This window comes from Oncorhynchus kisutch, unplaced genomic scaffold, assembly GCF_002021735.2.
Source record: "Oncorhynchus kisutch isolate 150728-3 unplaced genomic scaffold, Okis_V2 scaffold900, whole genome shotgun sequence".
Classification (NCBI taxonomy): domain Eukaryota; kingdom Metazoa; phylum Chordata; class Actinopteri; order Salmoniformes; family Salmonidae; genus Oncorhynchus; species Oncorhynchus kisutch.
This window is the reverse complement of record NW_022262845.1, coordinates 7,652-31,447: the sequence shown is the minus strand read 5'-3', so window position 1 is coordinate 31,447 and position 23,796 is coordinate 7,652. Positions and strand designations below refer to the sequence as shown.

General features: G+C 47.6%; 1 protein-coding gene, 1 long non-coding RNA gene and 1 pseudogene across 2 annotated transcripts; 1 reads left to right on the top strand and 2 right to left on the bottom strand.

Annotated features, from left to right (window-relative positions):
• Positions 1-799: 799 nt before the first annotated feature.
• LOC116362909 (polysialoglycoprotein) lies at positions 800-3,157 on the bottom strand. The gene is made up of 5 exons (XM_031816920.1): positions 3,025-3,157; positions 2,785-2,850; positions 2,549-2,632; positions 1,034-2,413; positions 800-922 (listed from the first exon to the last, which is right to left on the bottom strand). The coding sequence occupies exons 1-5, from the start codon at positions 3,122-3,124 to the stop codon at positions 882-884; spliced, it is 1,671 nt and encodes a 556-aa protein (XP_031672780.1). The 5' UTR covers positions 3,125-3,157; the 3' UTR covers positions 800-881.
• Positions 3,158-4,649: 1,492 nt separating this feature from the next.
• On the top strand, positions 4,650-20,356 carry LOC116362912 (uncharacterized). The gene is made up of 8 exons (XR_004207804.1): positions 4,650-5,338; positions 5,986-6,420; positions 6,625-6,828; positions 16,530-16,682; positions 17,482-17,540; positions 18,052-18,242; positions 18,890-19,324; positions 19,529-20,356. It is a non-coding gene; the product is annotated as an uncharacterized LOC116362912 (long non-coding RNA).
• LOC116362907 (polysialoglycoprotein-like) lies at positions 13,534-16,061 on the bottom strand (annotated as a pseudogene).
• Positions 20,357-23,796: the final 3,440 nt, after the last annotated feature.

Genomic DNA, 23,796 nt, shown 5'->3' with positions numbered 1-23,796 from the left:
GGCCGGACCTGTGCAATGAGTTGGGGGGGGCACATTCAGAACGTAGTGTTGCGAGAACAGTCTTGTTAGATAACAGGAGCCAGGTGCCTGATAACTGCATATCTACACAGCTACAACGACTGACCGCTGAAGCGCTTAGAGGGCTGGGACCAGCCTCTGCGCCAACAATCAACGATTGGGCGTGGTTTAGACTCACCCAGCCTAGTCTCTACTCTGACAGGCCGGCTCGGAAGCAGGAACTACTTCTGTCAGAGTATATTAAATATCTTTGTCAGGAACAAGTCAGTTCTGTTTTGCCCTGCGAGGTGGGACAGAGAGCCCGTATATACGAAAATTGCATTTACCACTTACTGCTTAGCTAATAAAAAATACATAGCATACGTCGGTGCCTCATTTTTATATTTTTCCTGATACCAGATTCGAATTGACGCAACCCTGACACGAGGGGAAAAACCAAAAATATAAACGGTAATTATAAAGTAAAAACCGTAAAGTTGTCATGTAGCAAAGTAGGCAACAAAACACAGCAACACGTAAACAAGTCTGCAAGTTGTGACCGGAAATGGCGTCAAAATGCTGTGTGAGGTATCATGTGATGCTACTAGCATAAATGGACCAACACTGAGCAAATGTAGCTTAAGTCAAATGGTAATTTAAAACACAGGGGTCAGAGTAATATTGCTGGCGCATGGATATAATGCAAAATAAATGTTGCCATCACCCCAGTTACTCAAGTCAGGTCATAGACCTCAGCTCCAAGTAGGAACCACCAAAACAATACAGAGGACACAAGTATTACAGTTAATGTTTATTTGAGCCAAAACAAGCAAATGCAGTTACACACTGGACTAGAGTACCCGTTAACTATTGCATGTCCCACGTCAGATATCCATGGCGTCGTCGCCAGACGGGCCGGTGGCAGCTTCAGAGGTGGCGTCGTCAGACGGACGGGCCGGTGGCAGCTTCAGAGGTGGCGTCGTCGCCAGGACGGGCCGGTGGCAGCTACAGAGGTGGCGTCGTCGCCAGGACGGGCCGGTGGCAGCTTCAGAGGTGGCGTCGTCGCCGGACGGGCCGGTGGCAGCTTCAGAGGTGGCGTCGTCGCCGGACGGGCCGGTGGCAGCTTCAGAGGTGGCGTCGTCGCCGGACGGGCCGGTGGCAGCTTCAGAGGTGGCGTCGTCGCCGGACGGGCCGGTGGCAGCTTCAGAGGTGGCGTCGTCGCCGGACGGGCCGGTGGCAGCTTCAGAGGTGGCGTCGTCGCCGGACGGGCCGGTGGCAGCTTCAGAGGTGGCGTCGTCGCCGGACGGGCCGGTGGCAGCTTCAGAGGTGGCGTCGTCGCCGGACGGGCCGGTGGCAGCTTCAGAGGTGGCGTCGTCGCCGGACGGGCCGGTGGCAGCTTCAGAGGTGGCGTCGTCGCCGGACGGGCCGGTGGCAGCTTCAGAGGTGGCGTCGTCGCCGGACGGGCCGGTGGCAGCTTCAGAGGTGGCGTCGTCGCCGGACGGGCCGGTGGCAGCTTCAGAGGTGGCGTCGTCGCCGGACGGGCCGGTGGCAGCTTCAGAGGTGGCGTCGTCGCCGGACGGGCCGGTGGCAGCTTCAGAGGTGGCGTCGTCGCCGGACGGGCCGGTGGCAGCTTCAGAGGTGGCGTCGTCGCCGGACGGGCCGGTGGCAGCTTCAGAGGTGGCGTCGTCGCCGGACGGGCCGGTGGCAGCTTCAGAGGTGGCGTCGTCGCCGGACGGGCCGGTGGCAGCTTCAGAGGTGGCGTCGTCGCCGGACGGGCCGGTGGCAGCTTCAGAGGTGGCGTCGTCGCCGGACGGGCCGGTGGCAGCTTCAGAGGTGGCGTCGTCGCCGGACGGGCCGGTGGCAGCTTCAGAGGTGGCGTCGTCGCCGGACGGGCCGGTGGCAGCTTCAGAGGTGGCGTCGTCGCCGGACGGGCCGGTGGCAGCTTCAGAGGTGGCGTCGTCGCCGGACGGGCCGGTGGCAGCTTCAGAGGTGGCGTCGTCGCCGGACGGGCCGGTGGCAGCTTCAGAGGTGGCGTCGTCGCCGGACGGGCCGGTGGCAGCTTCAGAGGTGGCGTCGTCGCCGGACGGGCCGGTGGCAGCTTCAGAGGTGGCGTCGTCGCCGGACGGGCCGGTGGCAGCTTCAGAGGTGGCGTCGTCGCCGGACGGGCCGGTGGCAGCTTCAGAGGTGGCGTCGTCGGACGGGCCGGTGGCAGCTTCAGAGGTGGCGTCGTCGCCGGACGGGCCGGTGGCAGCTTCAGAGGTGGCGTCGTCGCCGGACGGGCCGGTGGCAGCTTCAGAGGTGGCGTCGTCAGAGGACATGTGCCTCAGCTTCTCCTCAGAGGACAGGGCATCATTTGCCGGAGAACTACCATGGTTTGGAGAAGCTTGGGATTCTACTTCATTGGTCTCTAAATACTCTTGAGAAAAAACAAAAGGAACAGTTGGGTATTCTACAGCAACACATCTGTTCTACACGGTCTAGGCCAAATTGCTAATCGAATTTTGAGCAACATGAAGCCAACAGTTTTCAAAGTATATGTTTCAGGCCGTACCTTCTCTGGTTTGTTTCGCGTCAGACCCTATGGATCGGAGCAAGGCCAGGGCATGCACAATGGAGACGTCATTTGATGACAGCTCTGAAAAATTTAGGTTTAGGTACACAAGCAAAAGGTTTGACAACATTATTTAGACTGAGTTACTCTATGCTGTTGAATGAGTGTCAAACACAGCAGCACCATAGACAGTGACAAAGAACATAGCTAGAAGGGTTGTGGAAAGAAACACTTACCTCCAAGTCTCCTCTGCAGAGAGACTTGATCTTGCTTCTGGGACTTTCCAACAGGGTAACAAGAAACTGAGGAGAAAGTGTTGACAGAAGTTGAGTTCACACAAAATAGCTACATATATTAATAGCAGTGAAGAATAAAAGATGACCAACGCGGAAGATACAGACAGTCAAATATTAATACCCAACTTATAAAGTTAAGCATATTTACCAAACAAATCCCTTAAACATTAGTGAACCAACCTTTGACAACCCCCACAGTCATCACAACGAGCAGCAATTCTCTCACACCTCCCATGATCATGAAAATAGTCTGTGTTATCAACAGGTAATGTCTTCCCATGGCCTGTATGAGGCTTATATAGGCCACTAATGACCGTTTACCTGACAAACATGGCTTAACGATCAATTAACAAGCTTGATTGAGTTGTTACGTTCAGATAGAAATAGACCATGTAGAACACATGTTGATTCTTATCAAGTTGGTGGGCAGGCAATCTTTTCTACTCCATATATTGCATTTATATCTGTAATGATTAACCCTAATGGTCTCAGATCAGCAGTAGAAAGAAGTAGGCCTAATTATTTTAGGTGTAATCTTCAAAGATATTAGGGGGAAATAAACACTGTACCCAAATCCACGTTTTACAATGCTCCTGGGAAATGGGTAGGCCTCCACCTATAGTCCTTCACAGTTTTACAGCTGTGATATATTTATTTATTTACATAGATCACATACATAAATAAATATGATAGCTGTAGGTAGCGTTGAGATAAAATTCCCATATTCTATTGCTACTAACATAAATCCTAATATATCATGTTTTCCTCATTTGCTCTGTAGGAGGTTCGTCATATGAAGGACATTCAAGTGGATGTGACCCCTAACCTGCAATAGGGGCTCAGTGAGGTGACAGACATCCTGTAATGGATCTCCAGCTAGTGTCTGAGGACCTGGAGAAGGCTGTGTCTACAGCTGTGGGGCAGGACAAGCATGGTAACCTAACCTCACTGTATGAAGGATTTTATTGTTATGGATAGTCATCTCCAATCTGTTCAAATATCACTGTTGTTGATAACACACATTACCAAAATGATTCACACTTGTCTTCCTATTTCCACATAATCTGTCATGGTTCCCCACCCCAACAGGGCATAAAACCAACCTCTCTTTATTGCTACTGCTAATACACCCAAATCCAACAGCGTTCGAGAACCCTGCTCGCAGTGCCAACTGTTAGGTTCTAATTCTCAGAGTAAAAACTCGACGGACACTATGAATGCTTGAACCAAGTTTATTCTTCCCAGAGGGTCAAGACAGCTGCATTAGACAAAAAACATATTCACACAAGCACTGATATTTAATCCTCTCTCCTATGCTGAGTCTCCTCCTACACATCTAAACAGTCAATGCATCTCTGTTGCTAGACAGAACCTTAGTGATATCTGTTCTTCCTCACTTCATCTGACCTGACCGCTACCCCAAAGTGCTCACTCCTCCCCAACTCAAGGCTGACATGGTGATTGGTACCAGACTGTGTCTCTTCTCATCCCAGAGGATCCCACCCATAGGATGCCTGATGGCTAACAAAAACATATCCTGACATAATGTAAACGTTATACATTAAGCTCTCTCCCTCAGTGACATGAATTCGTAGATTTCATATTCTCAGAACCCAACAGTAGGTTTTAAGGTGTGGCTGCATGTTTGTCGTGGACGCATCGTCACTCTTGATGTTCTTTTTCCAAGTCTGAACTGGCCGTTCTTCTCTTTCCTCGACTAATTGAAACCTCAGGGACAGACATCCTGAACGAATCTGATGTCAGAGCTCCCATCAGCCCTCTACACCTCGCTGTGAGTAAAGCCTACCTGCTCCTGTAGTGGTCTCCATATGACAAATGGCACCCTATTCCCTATTTAGTACACTACGTTTGATCAGATCCTTATAGGCCCTGATCAAAAGTAGTTCACTACATAGGGAATAGGGTGCTATCTGGGATGCAAGCATGGTGTAGATTTTCCACAGGAAGTTGACTGTCCAGACAGACTCACACACCATATTCCGATCTATTCCTGATTAGTGTAAAATACATGCATATTCTACACAGTGATGATGAGGATGATTTCCTTATTTTGCCATTTGAGTTAATCAACCTCAGAGGAGAAGTAGAGTGTTTGTTTCTCAATCCCACGCTTGACAGGAACCTCCGATGTTTATGCTGGGCAGGAGCAAAAATGGGCTCCCGATTGAAAGACTCTGGTCTACTTTAGAGGTCTAGCACTGTATTTCTGTTCAGGTGTACCACTGGTCTACTCTAGGACATTGATTATATTAAGAGTGAATATCTATTCATGCGTACCACAGTCACCACCATGCTATGGAGGTCCTGGTTCAGTCTCTGCTGGATCTAGACGTGAGGGACAGCCAGGGGCGCACCCCTCTGGACCTGGCTGCCTTAAAAAGCCTTGTGGAGTGTGTTGACGTCCTCATCAACCAGGAAGCCTCCATCCTGGTTAAAGACTTCACTCTGAAGAGGACCCCCATCCACGCTGCAGGTAGACATAAGGATATCACATAGAGCTTCTGTAATTAAAAAGTTTTCCTGACCAAGATGGCCATTTGTTTGGTCATGTTGCTAGGACGACTATGTCCACTCTAGGGATGGTATCGTGTGAAAATGCCCACGAGACACTGATCTAAGGTCATTTTTTGTCATGTTCTCCACTAATGATTGAGGATCTAGGGAGGGTAAGCTGATCCTAGATCAGTGCACAGGGGAGACTTCTATCCAGAGCCAGGTACACAGCTAGCAAGTGACAGGCTTCAATGGCCTCAGCCCCAAAATTCTTTATTATCTGCTGTGTTAACATCATGAGGATGTCATCTACCAACACCACTGTTCTTGAAATCTGTCTGTTCATGTGAAGGTTATAGTCGTCCAGCAATCTGCTCATATCCTCTCTGTTGATCCTCCTCTAGCTACCAATGGTCAATCATCTGACATTCTTATATCCTCTTGTTGATCCTCCTCTAGCTACCAATGGTCAATCATCTGACATTCTTATATTCTCTCTGTTTATCCTCCTCTCGCTACCAATGGTCAATCATCTCACATTCTTATATCTTCTCAGTTTTTCCATCTCTAGCTACTGAAGGTCAATCATCTCACATTGTTATATCCTCTCTGTTTATCTTCCTCTAGCAACCAACGGACATTCGGAGTGTTTGCGTTTGCTGATTGGAAATGCTGACATCCAGAGTACAGTGGACATTCAAGACGGAATAGTCACTTGGGTTTTGGATACAATTCCTGAAATAAAGAGATTTTGAAACTGGGGCTGCATCCAAAATGGCAACCTGTACCCTACTTGGTACAGTACTTTAAACCAAAGTCCTATGGGCTCAGGTCAAGAGTAGTGTACCATATAGGGAATAGGTTGCCATTTGGGACTCAGCCTGGTTACTACCAGTTTGTAATATGACCTGTTGTCTTGTGTATCAGAACCCCTCTGATGCTGTCGGTGCTGAGCGGACACAGACTGTGTGTACTCCCTGTTCAACAAGGGAGCAAGCGTAGAAGCCAAAGACAAATGGCACAGAACAGCTCTACACAGAAGGGTTGTGAGGAGAGTTGGCTGTACGCGCTCACACACAGAAAGAGAGGGGGAGGCTTGTTCTGATCTAGGGATGGGGCCATTGAAATACTAGGGATGGCTTTGGTGTGGGATCTAGCATGGAATATAAATTATGCCCAAATATACCTATTATGATTCCTTATTATTTAATTGATTATAAATTATTCAAATCCATTCTTGTCTCCCCTCCCTTCCCTTCCTCCTAGGCGGTGACTTTTCACGAGGAGTGCAGCACAGTGCCAGCTTCCTGGTTCGGGAAGGTAAGGGGCGGAGCCATGTCCACCTGGTGGCGGCGTCCGGACACATCGGGATACTGGGGTGGCTCCTACACACCGCCCAGTCAGTGTGGACCCTCCCCGTCATCACAGACAACCAGGGCTACACGCCACTACACTTGGCCTGCTACAACGGTATGTACTGGACAGAGGGACAGCGAAGTGGGCCAGAGGCCACAAACAAATACACACATAAACATAGCGTGTCTTAAATCACCACAGCCAGCTTCAGGAGGGCACGAACCGAGACAGTCCGCACAGGAACCTTAAGAGTCCCTCAGACAGAGAGAGAGAAGAGGGAGGGATAGGGGGAGGCACAACAGGCCCACACTCATCCTCTCATACCACCAGGTTCCCTTCCAGCAGATACTGGACTTCAGAGGAACTGCTGCTGCTATACCCCATCTTTACCTTTACCCACAAAGGTCCTAAACGGTAGAAAGTGTCCGGCCAACAGACAGACGCACACCTTATGACGGCAATAACCTGTAGTCCAAGGGGATAGTAGCACTTCACTGAGAGCAAAACAGACAGGGACCAAAAGATGTGGAAGAAGCATTTTCAAAACCTGTTTTGACTGTAGAAATTGGGCTGAGTGTTTGTGCTGAGAAAAGACATAAGGAGTGATGTTTCATTTAAGTTTCATGAGAGTGATTGTCATGTTTATCCGCACACTAAGACAGTCAGAACGCACCTAGCCTCTTGTCTGTAATCCATGTGGGAGGAGGGGAAATCATACATTCTGTATGAACAAATATTTTTATAAAATCATTCATGTCTTTTTTTATTCCCACAGGCTCTGTGGGAATAAAAAAATGGTAGCATTTGCTCTGATGAGTAATTGTAAAGATTTAATGCATCCCAAAAGGAACCCTATACTGAATAGTACACTACTGTTGAACAGGGTCCATAGGGTTCTGGTCAAAAGCAGTGCCATTTAGGATGCTGGTATGTGAACAACAGGACTTTTTGATGGGACATATTACATTATTAAACCTACCTGTCCTTTGGCCTCTAGAAAGTAAATGATTCATTAATGTATTCTTTTTTGTGATATTTATGTCATCATTTTGTGCCTTCGTTAGTTACTGAGGGGAGGTTAGGAGAGTAGGGGCACCTGTATGAGTGACGAGAGCTGGTTTTACATGTAAGCATTCACTAATAGGAAACCAAGTCAGTTAGGAGAGAAGACTAGTAGACACCCAGCAGAGTAATTGAAATGCAAGTTGTCAACCGTGATATTAGTTAGCACTGACACCATACCCCGATTCTAGCAACATCCTCATATGTACCAACCCCAAACACTCAGTTACACAACCATCAAGTTAAAATGAACTAGAACCCATTCCACATCATGTCAAATCAAAATAATATCAAATGTATTTATATAGCCCTTCGTACATCAGCTGATATCTCAAAGTGCTGTACAGAAACCCAGCCTAAAACCCCAAACAGCAAGCAATGCAGGTGTAGAAGCACGGTGGCTAGGAAAAACTCCCTAGAAAGGCCAAAACCTAGGAAGAAACCTAGAGTGGAACCAGGCTATGTGGGGTGGCCAGTCCTCTTCTGGCTGTGCCGTGTGGAGATTATAACAGAACATGGCCAAGATGTTCATAAATGACCAGCATGGTCAAATAATAATAATCACAGGCAGAACAGTTGAGTCATCATGCCAGGTAGTCCTGAAGCATGGTCCTAGGGCTCAGGTCCTCCGAGAGAGAGAAAGAAAGAGAGAAAGAGAAAATTAGAGAGAGCATACTTAAATTCACACAGGACACCGGATAGGACAGGATAAATACTCCAGATATAACAAACTGACCCTTGCCCCCCGACACATAAACTACTGCAGCATAAATACTGGAGGCTGAGACAGGAGGGGTCAGGAGACACTGTGGCCCCATCCGATGACACCCCCGGACAGGGCCAAACAGTAAGGATATAACCCCACCCACTTTGCCAAAGCACAGCCCCCACACCACTAGAGGGATATCTTCAACCACCAACTTACCATCCTGAGACAAGGCCCGAGTGTAGCCCACAAAGATCTCCGCCACGGCACAACCCAAGGGAGGGCGCCAACCCAGACAGGAAGATCACATCACCCCTCCTAGGCACGGTATGAAAGAGCCCTAGTAAGCCAGTAACTCAGCCCCTGTTCATAGGGTTAGAGGCAGGAAGCCAGTGTAGGGAGGCTAGCACTGGAGTAATATGATATATTTTTGGGGTTCTAGTCAGGATCCTATTTAGCACTAACTGAAGTTTATTTAGTGCTTTATCCGGGTAGCCGGAAAGTAGAGCAGTAGTGCATTGCAGTAGTCTAACCTAGAAGTGACAAAAGCATGGCTACATTTTTCGGCATAATTTTTGGACAGAAAGTTTGATTTTTGCAATGTTACGTAGATGGAAAAAAGCTGTCCTTGAAACAGTCTTGATATGTTCTTCAAATGAGAGATCAGGGTCCAGAGTAACGCCGAGGGCCTTCGCAGTTTTATTTGAGACGACTGTACAGCCATTAAGATTAATTGTCAGATTCAACAGAAGATCTCTTTGTTTCTTGGGACCTAGAACAAGCATCTCTGTTTTGTCCGAGTTTAAAAGTAGAACGTTTCCTTATGTCTGAAACACATGCTTCTAGCGAGGGCAATTTTGGGGCTTCACCATGTTTCATTGAAATGTTCAGCTGTGTGTCATCTGCATAGCAGTGAAAGTTAACATTATGTTTTCAAATGACATCCCCAAGAGGTAAAATATATAGTGAAATCAATCGTGGTCCTAAAAACAGAACCTTGAGGAACATCGAAATTTACAGTTGATTTGTCAGAGGACAAACAATTCAGAGAGACAAACTGATATCTTTCCGACAGATAAGATCTAAACCAGGCCAGAACTTGTCCGTATGGACCAATTTGGGTTTCCAATCTCTCCAAAAGAATGTGGTGATCGATGGTATCAAAAGCAGCACTAAGGTCTAGGAGCACGAGAACAGATGCAGAGCCCCGGTCTGATGCCATTAAAAGGTCATTTACCACCTTCACAAGTGCAGTCTCAGTGCTATGATGGGGTCTAAAACCAGACTGAAGCATTTCGTATACATTGTTTGTCTTCAGGAAGGCAGTGAGTTGCTGCGCAACAGCCTTTTCTAAAAATGTTGAGAGGAATGGAAGATTCGATATAGGCCGATAGTTTTTTATATTTTCTGGGTCAAGGTTTGGCTTTTTCAAGAGAGGCTTTATTACTGCCACTTTTAGTGAGTTTGGTACACATCCGGTGGATAGAGATCTGTTTATTATGTTCAACATAGCTCTTTCAGTAGTTTAGTTGGAATAGGGTCCAGTATGGATCTTGAAGGTTTAGAGGCCATGATAATTTTCATCGTTGTGTCAAGAGATATAGTACTAAAACACTTGAGTGTCTCTCTTGATCCTAGGTCCTGGCAGAGTTGTGCAGACTCAGGACAAATGAGCTTTGAAGGAATACGCAGATTTAAAGAGGAGTCCGTAATTTGCTTTCTAATAATCATCTTTTCCTCAAAGAAGTTCATGAATTTATTACTGCTGAGGTGAAAGCCATCCTCTCTTGGGGAATGCTGCTTTGTAGTTAGCTTTGCGACAGTATCAAAAAGGAATTTCGGATTGTTCTTATTTTCCTCAATTAAGTTGGAAAAATAGGATGATCGAGCAGCAGCAAGGGCTCTTCGATACTGCACGGTACTGTCTTTCCAAGCTAGTCGGAAGACTTCCAGTTTGTTGTGGCGCCATTTCCGTTCCAATTTTCTGGAAGCTTGCTTCAGAGCTCGGGTATTTTCTGTATACCAGGGAGCTAGTTTCTTATGAGAAATGTTTTTAGTTTTTAGGGTTGCAACTGCATCTAGGGTATTGCGCAAGGTTAAATTGAGTTCCTCAGTTAGGTGGTTAACTGATTTTTGTCCTCTGGCATCCTTGGGTAGACAGAGGGAGTCTGGAAGGACATCAAAGAATCTTTGTGTCATCTGTGAATTTATAGCACGACTTTTGATGTTCCTTGGTTGCGGTCTGAGCAGATTATTCGTTGCAATTGCAAATGTAATAAAATGGTGGTCCGATAGTCCAGGATTATGAGGAAAAACATTAAGATCCACAACATTTATCCCATGGGACAAAACTAGGCCCAGAGTATGACTGTGACAGTGAGTAGGTCCAGAGACATGTTGGACAAAACCCACTGAGTCGATGATGAAAGCCTTTTGGAGTGGGTCTGTGGACTTTTTCATGTGAATATTAAAGTCACCAAAAATTTGAATATTATCTGCTATGACTACAAGGTCCGATAGGAATTCAGGGAACTCAATGAGGAACGCTGTATATGGCCCAGGAGGCCTGTAAACAGTAGCTAAAAAAAAGTTATTGAGTAGGCTACATAGATTTCATGACTAGAAGCTCAAAAGATGAAAACGTCTTTTTTGTTTGTTTGTACATTTCAATTTGCTATCGTAAATGTTAGCAACACCTCCGCGGGATGCACGAGGGATATGGTCACTAGTGTAGCCAGGAGGTGAGGCCTCATTTAACACAGTAAATTCATCAGGCTAAAGCCATGTTTCAATCAGGCCAATCACATCAAGATTATGATCAGTTCATTGACTATAATTGCCTTTGAAGTAAGGGATATGACATTAAGTAGCCCTATTTTGAGATGTGAGGTATCATGATCTCTTTCAATAATGACAGGAATGGAGGAGGTCTTTATCCTAGTGAGATTGCTAAGGCGAACACCGCCACGTTTAGTTTTGTCCAACCTAGGTCGAGGCACAGACACGGTCTCAATGGAGATAGCTGAGCTGACTACACTGACTGTGCTAGTGGCAGACTGGCTAACAGCCTGCTGCCTGGCCTGCACCCTATTTCATTGTGGTGCTAGAGGAGTTAGAGCCCTGTCTATGTTGGTAGATAAGATGAGAGCACCCCTCCAGCTAGGATGGAGTCCGTCACTCCTCCGCAGGTCAGGCTTGGTCCTGTTTGTGGGTGAGTCCCAGAAAGAGGGCCAATTATATACAAAATTCTATCTTTTGGGAGGGGCAGAAACCAGTTTTCATCCAGCGATTGAGTTGTGAGACTCTGCTGTAGAGCTCATCACTCCCCCTAACTGGGAGGGGGCCAGAGACAATTACTCAATGCCGACACATCTTTCTAGCTGATTTACACGCTGAAGCTATGTGGTGATCTCTGACTGTTTCATCCTAATATCGTTGGTGCCGACGTGGATAACAATATCTCTATACTCGCCAGTTTGAGCTTTAGCCAGCACCATCTTCAGATTAGCCTTAACGTCGGTTGCCCTGCCGCCTGGTAAACAGTGTATGATCGCTGGATGATTCGTTTTAAGTCTAATACTGCGGGTAATGGAGTCGCCAATGACGAGAGTTTTCAATTTGTCAGAGCTAATGGTGGGAAGCTTCGGCGTCTCAGACCCCGTAACGGGAGGAGTAGAGACAAGAGAAGGCTCGGCCTCTGACTCCGACTCGTTGCTTAATGGGGAAAACCGGTTGAAAGTTTGTCGGCTGAATGAGCGACACCGGTTGAGCATTCCTACAGCATTACCCTCCAGAAACCGTGAGAAAGTTGTCCGGCTGCGGGGACCGTGCGAGGGGATTTATACTAACGTTACTATCTGTACTTACTGGTGGCACAGACGCTGTTTCATCCTTTCCTACACAGAAATTACCCTTGCCTAACGATTGCGTCTGAAGCTGGGCTTGTAGCACAGTTGTATCCTCACCGTAAGGCGATCGTTCTCCTGTATGAGTACAGCGACTGCAATTAGAAGGCATCATGTTAATGTTACTTAGCTTCGGCTGTTGGAGGTCCTGACGAACCATGTCCAGATAAAGCGTCCGGAGTATGAGGATTCTGTGTTATGCACTATAGCCCGTTACCATATGTGATTTAATATTATCTGCTGTTGGCTTGTGTGGATGTATGTATGTGTTATGCAACATAGCTGACTTGAACCCTTGTTAACAGTTTCAGGGCCATGGGCCTTTCTCATGATGGAAAAATACATAACATGAAGGCCGGACCTGTGCAATGAGTTGGGGGGGGCACATTCAGAACGTAGTGTTGCGAGAACAGTCTTGTTAGATAACAGGAGCCAGGTGCCTGATAACTGCATATCTACACAGCTACAACGACTGACCGCTGAAGCGCTTAGAGGGCTGGGACCAGCCTCTGCGCCAACAATCAACGATTGGGCGTGGTTTAGACTCACCCAGCCTAGTCTCTACTCTGACAGGCCGGCTCGGAAGCAGGAACTACTTCTGTCAGAGTATATTAAATATCTTTGTCAGGAACAAGTCAGTTCTGTTTTGCCCTGCGAGGTGGGACAGAGAGCCCGTATATACGAAAATTGCATTTACCACTTACTGCTTAGCTAATAAAAAATACATAGCATACGTCGGTGCCTCATTTTTATATTTTTCCTGATACCAGATTCGAATTGACGCAACCCTGACACGAGGGGAAAAACCAAAAATATAAACGGTAATTATAAAGTAAAAACCGTAAAGTTGTCATGTAGCAAAGTAGGCAACAAAACACAGCAACACGTAAACAAGTCTGCAAGTTGTGACCGGAAATGGCGTCAAAATGCTGTGTGAGGTATCATGTGATGCTACTAGCATAAATGGACCAACACTGAGCAAATGTAGCTTAAGTCAAATGGTAATTTAAAACACAGGGGTCAGAGTAATATTGCTGGCGCATGGATATAATGCAAAATAAATGTTGCCATCACCCCAGTTACTCAAGTCAGGTCATAGACCTCAGCTCCAAGTAGGAACCACCAAAACAATACAGAGGACACAAGTATTACAGTTAATGTTTATTTGAGCCAAAACAAGCAAATGCAGTTACACACTGGACTAGAGTACCCGTTAACTATTGCATGTCCCACGTCAGATATCCATGGCGTCGTCGCCAGACGGGCCGGTGGCAGCTTCAGAGGTGGCGTCGTCAGAGGACGGGCCGGTGGCAGCTTCAGAGGTGGCGTCGTCGCCAGACGGGCCGGTGGCAGCTTCAGAGGTGGCGTCGTCGCCAGACGGGCCGGTGGCAGCTACAGAGGTGGCGTCGTCGCCAGAGGACGGGCCGGTGGCAGCTACAGAGGTGGCGTCGTCGCCAGAGGACGGGCCGGTGGCAGCTACAGAGGTGGCGTCGTCGCCAGGACGGGCCGGTGGCAGCTACAGAGGTGGCGTCGTCAGAGGACGGGCCGGTGGCAGCTTCAGAGGTGGCGTCGTCAGAGGACGGGCCGGTGGCAGCTTCAGAGGTGGCGTCGTCAGAGGACGGGCCGGTGGCAGCTTCAGAGGTGGCGTCGTCAGCGGACGGGCCGGTGGCAGCTTCAGAGGTGGCGTCGTCGCCGGACGGGCCGGTGGCAGCTTCAGAGGTGGCGTCGTCGCCGGACGGGCCGGTGGCAGCTTCAGAGGTGGCGTCGTCGCCGGACGGGCCGGTGGCAGCTTCAGAGGTGGCGTCGTCGCCGGACGGGCCGGTGGCAGCTTCAGAGGTGGCGTCGTCGCCGGACGGGCCGGTGGCAGCTTCAGAGGTGGCGTCGTCGCCGGACGGGCCGGTGGCAGCTTCAGAGGTGGCGTCGTCGCCGGACGGGCCGGTGGCAGCTTCAGAGGTGGCGTCGTCGCCGGACGGGCCGGTGGCAGCTTCAGAGGTGGCGTCGTCGCCGGACGGGCCGGTGGCAGCTTCAGAGGTGGCGTCGTCGCCGGACGGGCCGGTGGCAGCTTCAGAGGTGGCGTCGTCGCCGGACGGGCCGGTGGCAGCTTCAGAGGTGGCGTCGTCGCCGGACGGGCCGGTGGCAGCTTCAGAGGTGGCGTCGTCGCCGGACGGGCCGGTGGCAGCTTCAGAGGTGGCGTCGTCGCCGGACGGGCCGGTGGCAGCTTCAGAGGTGGCGTCGTCGCCGGACGGGCCGGTGGCAGCTTCAGAGGTGGCGTCGTCGCCGGACGGGCCGGTGGCAGCTTCAGAGGTGGCGTCGTCGCCGGACGGGCCGGTGGCAGCTTCAGAGGTGGCGTCGTCGCCAGGACGGGCCGGTGGCAGCTTCAGAGGTGGCGTCGTCGCCAGACGGGCCGGTGGCAGCTTCAGAGGTGGCGTCGTCGCCAGACGGGCCGGTGGCAGCTTCAGAGGTGGCGTCGTCGCCAGACGGGCCGGTGGCAGCTTCAGAGGTGGCGTCGTCAGAGGACGGGCCGGTGGCAGCTTCAGAGGTGGCGTCGTCAGAGGACGGGCCGGTGGCAGCTTCAGAGGTGGCGTCGTCAGAGGACGGGCCGGTGGCAGCTTCAGAGGTGGCGTCGTCAGAGGACGGGCCGGTGGCAGCTTCAGAGGTGGCGTCGTCAGAGGACGGGCCGGTGGCAGCTTCAGAGGTGGCGTCGTCAGAGGACGGGCCGGTGGCAGCTTCAGAGGTGGCGTCGTCAGAGGACGGGCCGGTGGCAGCTTCAGAGGTGGCGTCGTCAGAGGACGGGCCGGTGGCAGCTTCAGAGGTGGCGTCGTCAGAGGACATGTGCCTCAGCTTCTCCTCAGAGGACAGGGCATCATTTTCCGGAGAACTACCATGGTTTGGAGAAGCTTGGGATTCTACTTCATTGGTCTCTAAATACTCTTGAGAAAAAACAAAAGGAACAGTTGGGTATTCTACAGCAACACATCTGTTCTACACGGTCTAGGCCAAATTGCTAATCGAATTTTGAGCAACATGAAGCCAACAGTTTTCAAAGTATATGTTTCAGGCCGTACCTTCTCTGGTTTGTTTCGCGTCAGACCCTATGGATCGGAGCAAGGCCAGGGCATGCACAATGGAGACGTCATTTGATGACAGCTCTGAAAAATTTAGGTTTAGGTACACAAGCAAAAGGTTTGACAACATTATTTAGACTGAGTTACTCTATGCTGTTGAATGAGTGTCAAACACAGCAGCACCATAGACAGTGACAAAGAACATAGCTAGAAGGGTTGTGGAAAGAAACACTTACCTCCAAGTCTCCTCTGCAGAGAGACTTGATCTTGCTTCTGGGACTTTCCAACAGGGTAACAAGAAACTGAGGAGAAAGTGTTGACAGAAGTTGAGTTCACACAAAATAGCTACATATATTAATAGCAGTGAAGAATAAAAGATGACCAACGCGGAAGATACAGACAGTCAAATATTAATACCCAACTTATAAAGTTAAGCATATTTACCAAACAAATCCCTTAAACATTAGTGAACCAACCTTTGACAACCCCCACAGTCATCACAACGAGCAGCAATTCTCTCACACCTCCCATGATCATGAAAATAGTCTGTGTTATCAACAGGTAATGTCTTCCCATGGCCTGTATGAGGCTTATATAGGCCACTAATGACCGTTTACCTGACAAACATGGCTTAACGATCAATTAACAAGCTTGATTGAGTTGTTACGTTCAGATAGAAATAGACCATGTAGAACACATGTTGATTCTTATCAAGTTGGTGGGCAGGCAATCTTTTCTACTCCATATATTGCATTTATATCTGTAATGATTAACCCTAATGGTCTCAGATCAGCAGTAGAAAGAAGTAGGCCTAATTATTTTAGGTGTAATCTTCAAAGATATTAGGGGGAAATAAACACTGTACCCAAATCCACGTTTTACAATGCTCCTGGGAAATGGGTAGGCCTCCACCTATAGTCCTTCACAGTTTTACAGCTGTGATATATTTATTTATTTACATAGATCACATACATAAATAAATATGATAGCTGTAGGTAGCGTTGAGATAAAATTCCCATATTCTATTGCTACTAACATAAATCCTAATATATCATGTTTTCCTCATTTGCTCTGTAGGAGGTTCGTCATATGAAGGACATTCAAGTGGATGTGACCCCTAACCTGCAATAGGGGCTCAGTGAGGTGACAGACATCCTGTAATGGATCTCCAGCTAGTGTCTGAGGACCTGGAGAAGGCTGTGTCTACAGCTGTGGGGCAGGACAAGCATGGTAACCTAACCTCACTGTATGAAGGATTTTATTGTTATGGATAGTCATCTCCAATCTGTTCAAATATCACTGTTGTTGATAACACACATTACCAAAATGATTCACACTTGTCTTCCTATTTCCACATAATCTGTCATGGTTCCCCACCCCAACAGGGCATAAAACCAACCTCTCTTTATTGCTACTGCTAATACACCCAAATCCAACAGCGTTCGAGAACCCTGCTCGCAGTGCCAACTGTTAGGTTCTAATTCTCAGAGTAAAAACTCGACGGACACTATGAATGCTTGAACCAAGTTTATTCTTCCCAGAGGGTCAAGACAGCTGCATTAGACAAAAAACATATTCACACAAGCACTGATATTTAATCCTCTCTCCTATGCTGAGTCTCCTCCTACACATCTAAACAGTCAATGCATCTCTGTTGCTAGACAGAACCTTAGTGATATCTGTTCTTCCTCACTTCATCTGACCTGACCGCTACCCCAAAGTGCTCACTCCTCCCCAACTCAAGGCTGACATGGTGATTGGTACCAGACTGTGTCTCTTCTCATCCCAGAGGATCCCACCCATAGGATGCCTGATGGCTAACAAAAACATATCCTGACATAATGTAAACGTTATACATTAAGCTCTCTCCCTCAGTGACATGAATTCGTAGATTTCATATTCTCAGAACCCAACAGTAGGTTTTAAGGTGTGGCTGCATGTTTGTCGTGGACGCATCGTCACTCTTGATGTTCTTTTTCCAAGTCTGAACTGGCCGTTCTTCTCTTTCCTCGACTAATTGAAACCTCAGGGACAGACATCCTGAACGAATCTGATGTCAGAGCTCCCATCAGCCCTCTACACCTCGCTGTGAGTAAAGCCTACCTGCTCCTGTAGTGGTCTCCATATGACAAATGGCACCCTATTCCCTATTTAGTACACTACGTTTGATCAGATCCTTATAGGCCCTGATCAAAAGTAGTTCACTACATAGGGAATAGGGTGCTATCTGGGATGCAAGCATGGTGTAGATTTTCCACAGGAAGTTGACTGTCCAGACAGACTCACACACCATATTCCGATCTATTCCTGATTAGTGTAAAATACATGCATATTCTACACAGTGATGATGAGGATGATTTCCTTATTTTGCCATTTGAGTTAATCAACCTCAGAGGAGAAGTAGAGTGTTTGTTTCTCAATCCCACGCTTGACAGGAACCTCCGATGTTTATGCTGGGCAGGAGCAAAAATGGGCTCCCGATTGAAAGACTCTGGTCTACTTTAGAGGTCTAGCACTGTATTTCTGTTCAGGTGTACCACTGGTCTACTCTAGGACATTGATTATATTAAGAGTGAATATCTATTCATGCGTACCACAGTCACCACCATGCTATGGAGGTCCTGGTTCAGTCTCTGCTGGATCTAGACGTGAGGGACAGCCAGGGGCGCACCCCTCTGGACCTGGCTGCCTTAAAAAGCCTTGTGGAGTGTGTTGACGTCCTCATCAACCAGGAAGCCTCCATCCTGGTTAAAGACTTCACTCTGAAGAGGACCCCCATCCACGCTGCAGGTAGACATAAGGATATCACATAGAGCTTCTGTAATTAAAAAGTTTTCCTGACCAAGATGGCCATTTGTTTGGTCATGTTGCTAGGACGACTATGTCCACTCTAGGGATGGTATCGTGTGAAAATGCCCACGAGACACTGATCTAAGGTCATTTTTTGTCATGTTCTCCACTAATGATTGAGGATCTAGGGAGGGTAAGCTGATCCTAGATCAGTGCACAGGGGAGACTTCTATCCAGAGCCAGGTACACAGCTAGCAAGTGACAGGCTTCAATGGCCTCAGCCCCAAAATTCTTTATTATCTGCTGTGTTAACATCATGAGGATGTCATCTACCAACACCACTGTTCTTGAAATCTGTCTGTTCATGTGAAGGTTATAGTCGTCCAGCAATCTGCTCATATCCTCTCTGTTGATCCTCCTCTAGCTACCAATGGTCAATCATCTGACATTCTTATATCCTCTTGTTGATCCTCCTCTAGCTACCAATGGTCAATCATCTGACATTCTTATATTCTCTCTGTTTATCCTCCTCTCGCTACCAATGGTCAATCATCTCACATTCTTATATCTTCTCAGTTTTTCCATCTCTAGCTACTGAAGGTCAATCATCTCACATTGTTATATCCTCTCTGTTTATCTTCCTCTAGCAACCAACGGACATTCGGAGTGTTTGCGTTTGCTGATTGGAAATGCTGACATCCAGAGTACAGTGGACATTCAAGACGGAATAGTCACTTGGGTTTTGGATACAATTCCTGAAATAAAGAGATTTTGAAACTGGGGCTGCATCCAAAATGGCAACCTGTACCCTACTTGGTACAGTACTTTAAACCAAAGTCCTATGGGCTCAGGTCAAGAGTAGTGTACCATATAGGGAATAGGTTGCCATTTGGGACTCAGCCTGGTTACTACCAGTTTGTAATATGACCTGTTGTCTTGTGTATCAGAACCCCTCTGATGCTGTCGGTGCTGAGCGGACACAGACTGTGTGTACTCCCTGTTCAACAAGGGAGCAAGCGTAGAAGCCAAAGACAAATGGCACAGAACAGCTCTACACAGAAGGGTTGTGAGGAGAGTTGGCTGTACGCGCTCACACACAGAAAGAGAGGGGGAGGCTTGTTCTGATCTAGGGATGGGGCCATTGAAATACTAGGGATGGCTTTGGTGTGGGATCTAGCATGGAATATAAATTATGCCCAAATATACCTATTATGATTCCTTATTATTTAATTGATTATAAATTATTCAAATCCATTCTTGTCTCCCCTCCCTTCCCTTCCTCCTAGGCGGTGACTTTTCACGAGGAGTGCAGCACAGTGCCAGCTTCCTGGTTCGGGAAGGTAAGGGGCGGAGCCATGTCCACCTGGTGGCGGCGTCCGGACACATCGGGATACTGGGGTGGCTCCTACACACCGCCCAGTCAGTGTGGACCCTCCCCGTCATCACAGACAACCAGGGCTACACGCCACTACACTTGGCCTGCTACAACGGTATGTACTGGACAGAGGGACAGCGAAGTGGGCCAGAGGCCACAAACAAATACACACATAAACATAGCGTGTCTTAAATCACCACAGCCAGCTTCAGGAGGGCACGAACCGAGACAGTCCGCACAGGAACCTTAAGAGTCCCTCAGACAGAGAGAGAGAAGAGGGAGGGATAGGGGGAGGCACAACAGGCCCACACTCATCCTCTCATACCACCAGGTTCCCTTCCAGCAGATACTGCACTTCAGAGGAACTGCTGCTGCTATACCCCATCTTTACCTTTACCCACAAAGGTCCTAAACGGTAGAAAGTGTCCGGCCAACAGACAGACGCACACCTTATGACGGCAATAACCTGTAGTCCAAGGGGATAGTAGCACTTCACTGAGAGCAAAACAGACAGGGACCAAAAGATGTGGAAGAAGCATTTTCAAAACCTGTTTTGACTGTAGAAATTGGGCTGAGTGTTTGTGCTGAGAAAAGACATAAGGAGTGATGTTTCATTTAAGTTTCATGAGAGTGATTGTCATGTTTATCCGCACACTAAGACAGTCAGAACGCACCTAGCCTCTTGTCTGTAATCCATGTGGGAGGAGGGGAAATCATACATTCTGTATGAACAAATATTTTTATAAAATCATTCATGTCTTTTTTTATTCCCACAGGCTCTGTGGGAATAAAAAAAATGGTAGCATTTGCTCTGATGAGTAATTGTAAAGATTTAATGCATCCCAAAAGGAACCCTATACTGAATAGTACACTACTGTTGAACAGGGTCCATAGGGTTCTGGTCAAAAGCAGTGCCATTTAGGATGCTGGTATGTGAACAACAGGACTTTTTGATGGGACATATTACATTATTAAACCTACCTGTCCTTTGGCCTCTAGAAAGTAAATGATTCATTAATGTATTCTTTCTTGTGATATTTATGTCATCATTTTGTGCCTTCGTTAGTTACTGAGGGGAGGTTAGGAGAGTAGGGGCACCTGTATGAGCGACGAGAGCTGGTTTTACATGTAAGTATTCACTAATAGGAAACCAAGTCAGTTAGGAGAGAAGACTAGTAGACACCCAGCAGAGTAATTGAAATGCAAGTTGTCAACCGTGATATTAGTTAGCACTGACACCATACCCCGATTCTAGCAACATCCTCATATGTACCAACCCCAAACACTCAGTTACACAACCATCAAGTTAAAATGAACTAGAACCCATTCCACATCATGTCAAATCAAAATAACATCAAATGTATTTATATAGCCCTTCGTACATCAGCTGATATCTCAAAGTGCTGTACAGAAACCCAGCCTAAAACCCCAAACAGCAAGCAATGCAGGTGTAGAAGCACGGTGGCTAGGAAAAACTCCCTAGAAAGGCCAAAACCTAGGAAGAAACCTAGAGTGGAACCAGGCTATGTGGGGTGGCCAGTCCTCTTCTGGCTGTGCCGTGTGGAGATTATAACAGAACATGGCCAAGATGTTCATAAATGACCAGCATGGTCAAATAATAATAATCACAGGCAGAACAGTTGAAACTGGAGCAGCAGCACGGCCAGGTGGACTGGGGACAGCAAGGAGTCATCATGCCAGGTAGTCCTGAAGCATGGTCCTAGGGCTCAGGTCCTCCGAGAGAGAGAGAGAAAGAAAGAGAGAAAGAGAAAATTAGAGAGAGCATACTTAAATTCACACAGGACACCGGATAGGACAGGAGAAGTACTCCAGATATAACAAACTGACCCTTGCCCCCCGACACATAAACTACTGCAGCATAAATACTGGAGGCTGAGACAGGAGGGGTCAGGAGACACTGTGGCCCCATCCGATGACACCCCCGGACAGGGCCAAACAGTAAGGATATAACCCCACCCACTTTGCCAAAGCACAGCCCCCACACCACTAGAGGGATATCTTCAACCACCAACTTACCATCCTGAGACAAGGCCCGAGTGTAGCCCACAAAGATCTCCGCCACGGCACAACCCAAGGGAGGGCGCCAACCCAGACAGGAAGATCACATCACCCCTCCTAGGCACGGTATGAAAGAGCCCTAGTAAGCCAGTAACTCAGCCCCTGTTAATAGGGTTAGAGGCAGAGAATCCCAGTGGAAAGAGGGGAGCCGGCCAGGCAGAGACAGCAAGGGCGGTTCGTTGCTCCAGAGCCTTTCCGTTCACCTTCACACTCCTGGGCCAGACTACACTCCATCATATGACCCACTGAAGAGAAGGTTGAGACCGGGTTTGCGTCTCTCACATGGGTAGGCAGACCATTCCATAAAAATGGAGCTCTATAGGAGAAAGCCCTGCCTCCAGCTGTTTGCTTAGAAATTCTAGGGACGATTAGGAGGCCTGCGTCTTGTGACCGTGTAGGTATGTATGGCAGGACCAAATCAGAGAGATAGCAGTAAAACCTTGAAATCAGCCCTTGCCTTGACAGGAGGCCAGTGTAGGGAGGCTAGCACTGGAGTAATATGATATATTTTTGGGGTTCTAGTCAGGATCCTATTTAGCACTAACTGAAGTTTATTTAGTGCTTTATCCGGGTAGCCGGAAAGTAGAGCAGTAGTGCATTGCAGTAGTCTAACCTAGAAGTGACAAAAGCATGGATACATTTTTCGGCATCATTTTTGGACAGAAAGTTAGATTTTTGCAATGTTACGTAGATGGAAAAAAGCTGTCCTTGAAACAGTCTTGATATGTTCTTCAAAAGAGAGATCAGGGTCCAGAGTAACGCCGAGGGCCTTCGCAGTTTTATTTGAGACGACTGTACAGCCATTAAGATTAATTGTCAGATTCAACAGAAGATCTCTTTGTTTCTTGGGACCTAGAACAAGCATCTCTGTTTTGTCCGAGTTTAAAAGTAGAAAGTTTGCAGCCATCCACTTCCTTATGTCTGAAACACATGCTTCTAGCGAGGGCAATTTTGTGGCTTCACCATGTTTCATTGAAATGTTCAGCTGTGTGTCATCTGCATAGCAGTGAAAGTTAACATTATGTTTTCGAATGACATCCCCAAGAGGTAAAATATATAGTGAAATCAATCGTGGTCCTAAAAACGGAACCTTGAGGAACATCGAAATTTACAGTTGATTTGTCAGAGGACAAACAATTCAGAGAGACAAACTGATATCTTTCCGACAGATAAGATCTAAACCAGGCCAGAACTTGTCCGTATGGACCAATTTGGGTTTCCAATCTCTCCAAAAGAATGTGGTGATCGATGGTATCAAAAGCAGCACTAAGGTCTAGGAGCACGAGAACAGATGCAGAGCCCCGGTCTGATGCCATTAAAAGGTCATTTACCACCTTCACAAGTGCAGTCTCAGTGCTATGATGGGGTCTAAAACCAGACTGAAGCATTTCGTATACATTGTTTGTCTTCAGGAAGGCAGTGAGTTGCTGCGCAACAGCCTTTTCTAAAAATGTTGAGAGGAATGGAAGATTCGATATAGGCCGATAGTTTTTTATATTTTCTGGGTCAAGGTTTGGCTTTTTCAAGAGAGGCTTTATTACTGCCACTTTTAGTGAGTTTGGTACACATCCGGTGGATAGAGATCTGTTTATTATGTTCAACATAGGAGGGCCAAGCACAGGAAGCAGCTCTTTCAGTAGTTTAGTTGGAATAGGGTCCAGTATGGATCTTGAAGGTTTAGAGGCCATGATCATTTTCATCGTTGTGTCAAGAGATATAGTACTAAAACACTTGAGTGTCTCTCTTGATCCTAGGTCCTGGCAGAGTTGTGCAGACTCAGGACAAATGAGCTTTGAAGGAATACGCAGATTTAAAGAGGAGTCCGTAATTTGCTTTCTAATAATCATCTTTTCCTCAAAGAGGTTCATGAATTTATTACTGCTGAGGTGAAAGCCATCCTCTCTTGGGGAATGCTGCTTTGTAGTTAGCTTTGCTTTGCGACAGTATCAAAAAGGAATTTCGGATTGTTCTTATTTTCCTCAATTAAGTTGGAAAAATAGGATGATCGAGCAGCAGCAAGGGCTCTTCGATACTGCACGGTACTGTCTTTCCAAGCTAGTCGGAAGACTTCCAGTTTGGTGTGGCGTCATTTCCGTTCCA

What these genes read in the sequence shown, in the direction of transcription:
- LOC116362909 (XM_031816920.1), bottom strand. Translation starts at nt 3,124, where the DNA reads ATGGGAAGACATTACCTGTTGATAACACAGACTATTTTCATGATCATG. An exon ending in TCTGCAGAGGAGACTTGGAG is followed by an intron (nt 2,633 to 2,784) that starts GTAAGTGTTTCT and finishes TAAATTTTTCAG; the next exon opens with AGCTGTCATCAAATGACGTC. An exon ending in CACCTCTGAAGCTGCCACCG is followed by an intron (nt 923 to 1,033) that starts GCCCGTCCTGGC and finishes CCACCTCTGAAG; the next exon opens with CTGCCACCGGCCCGTCTGGC.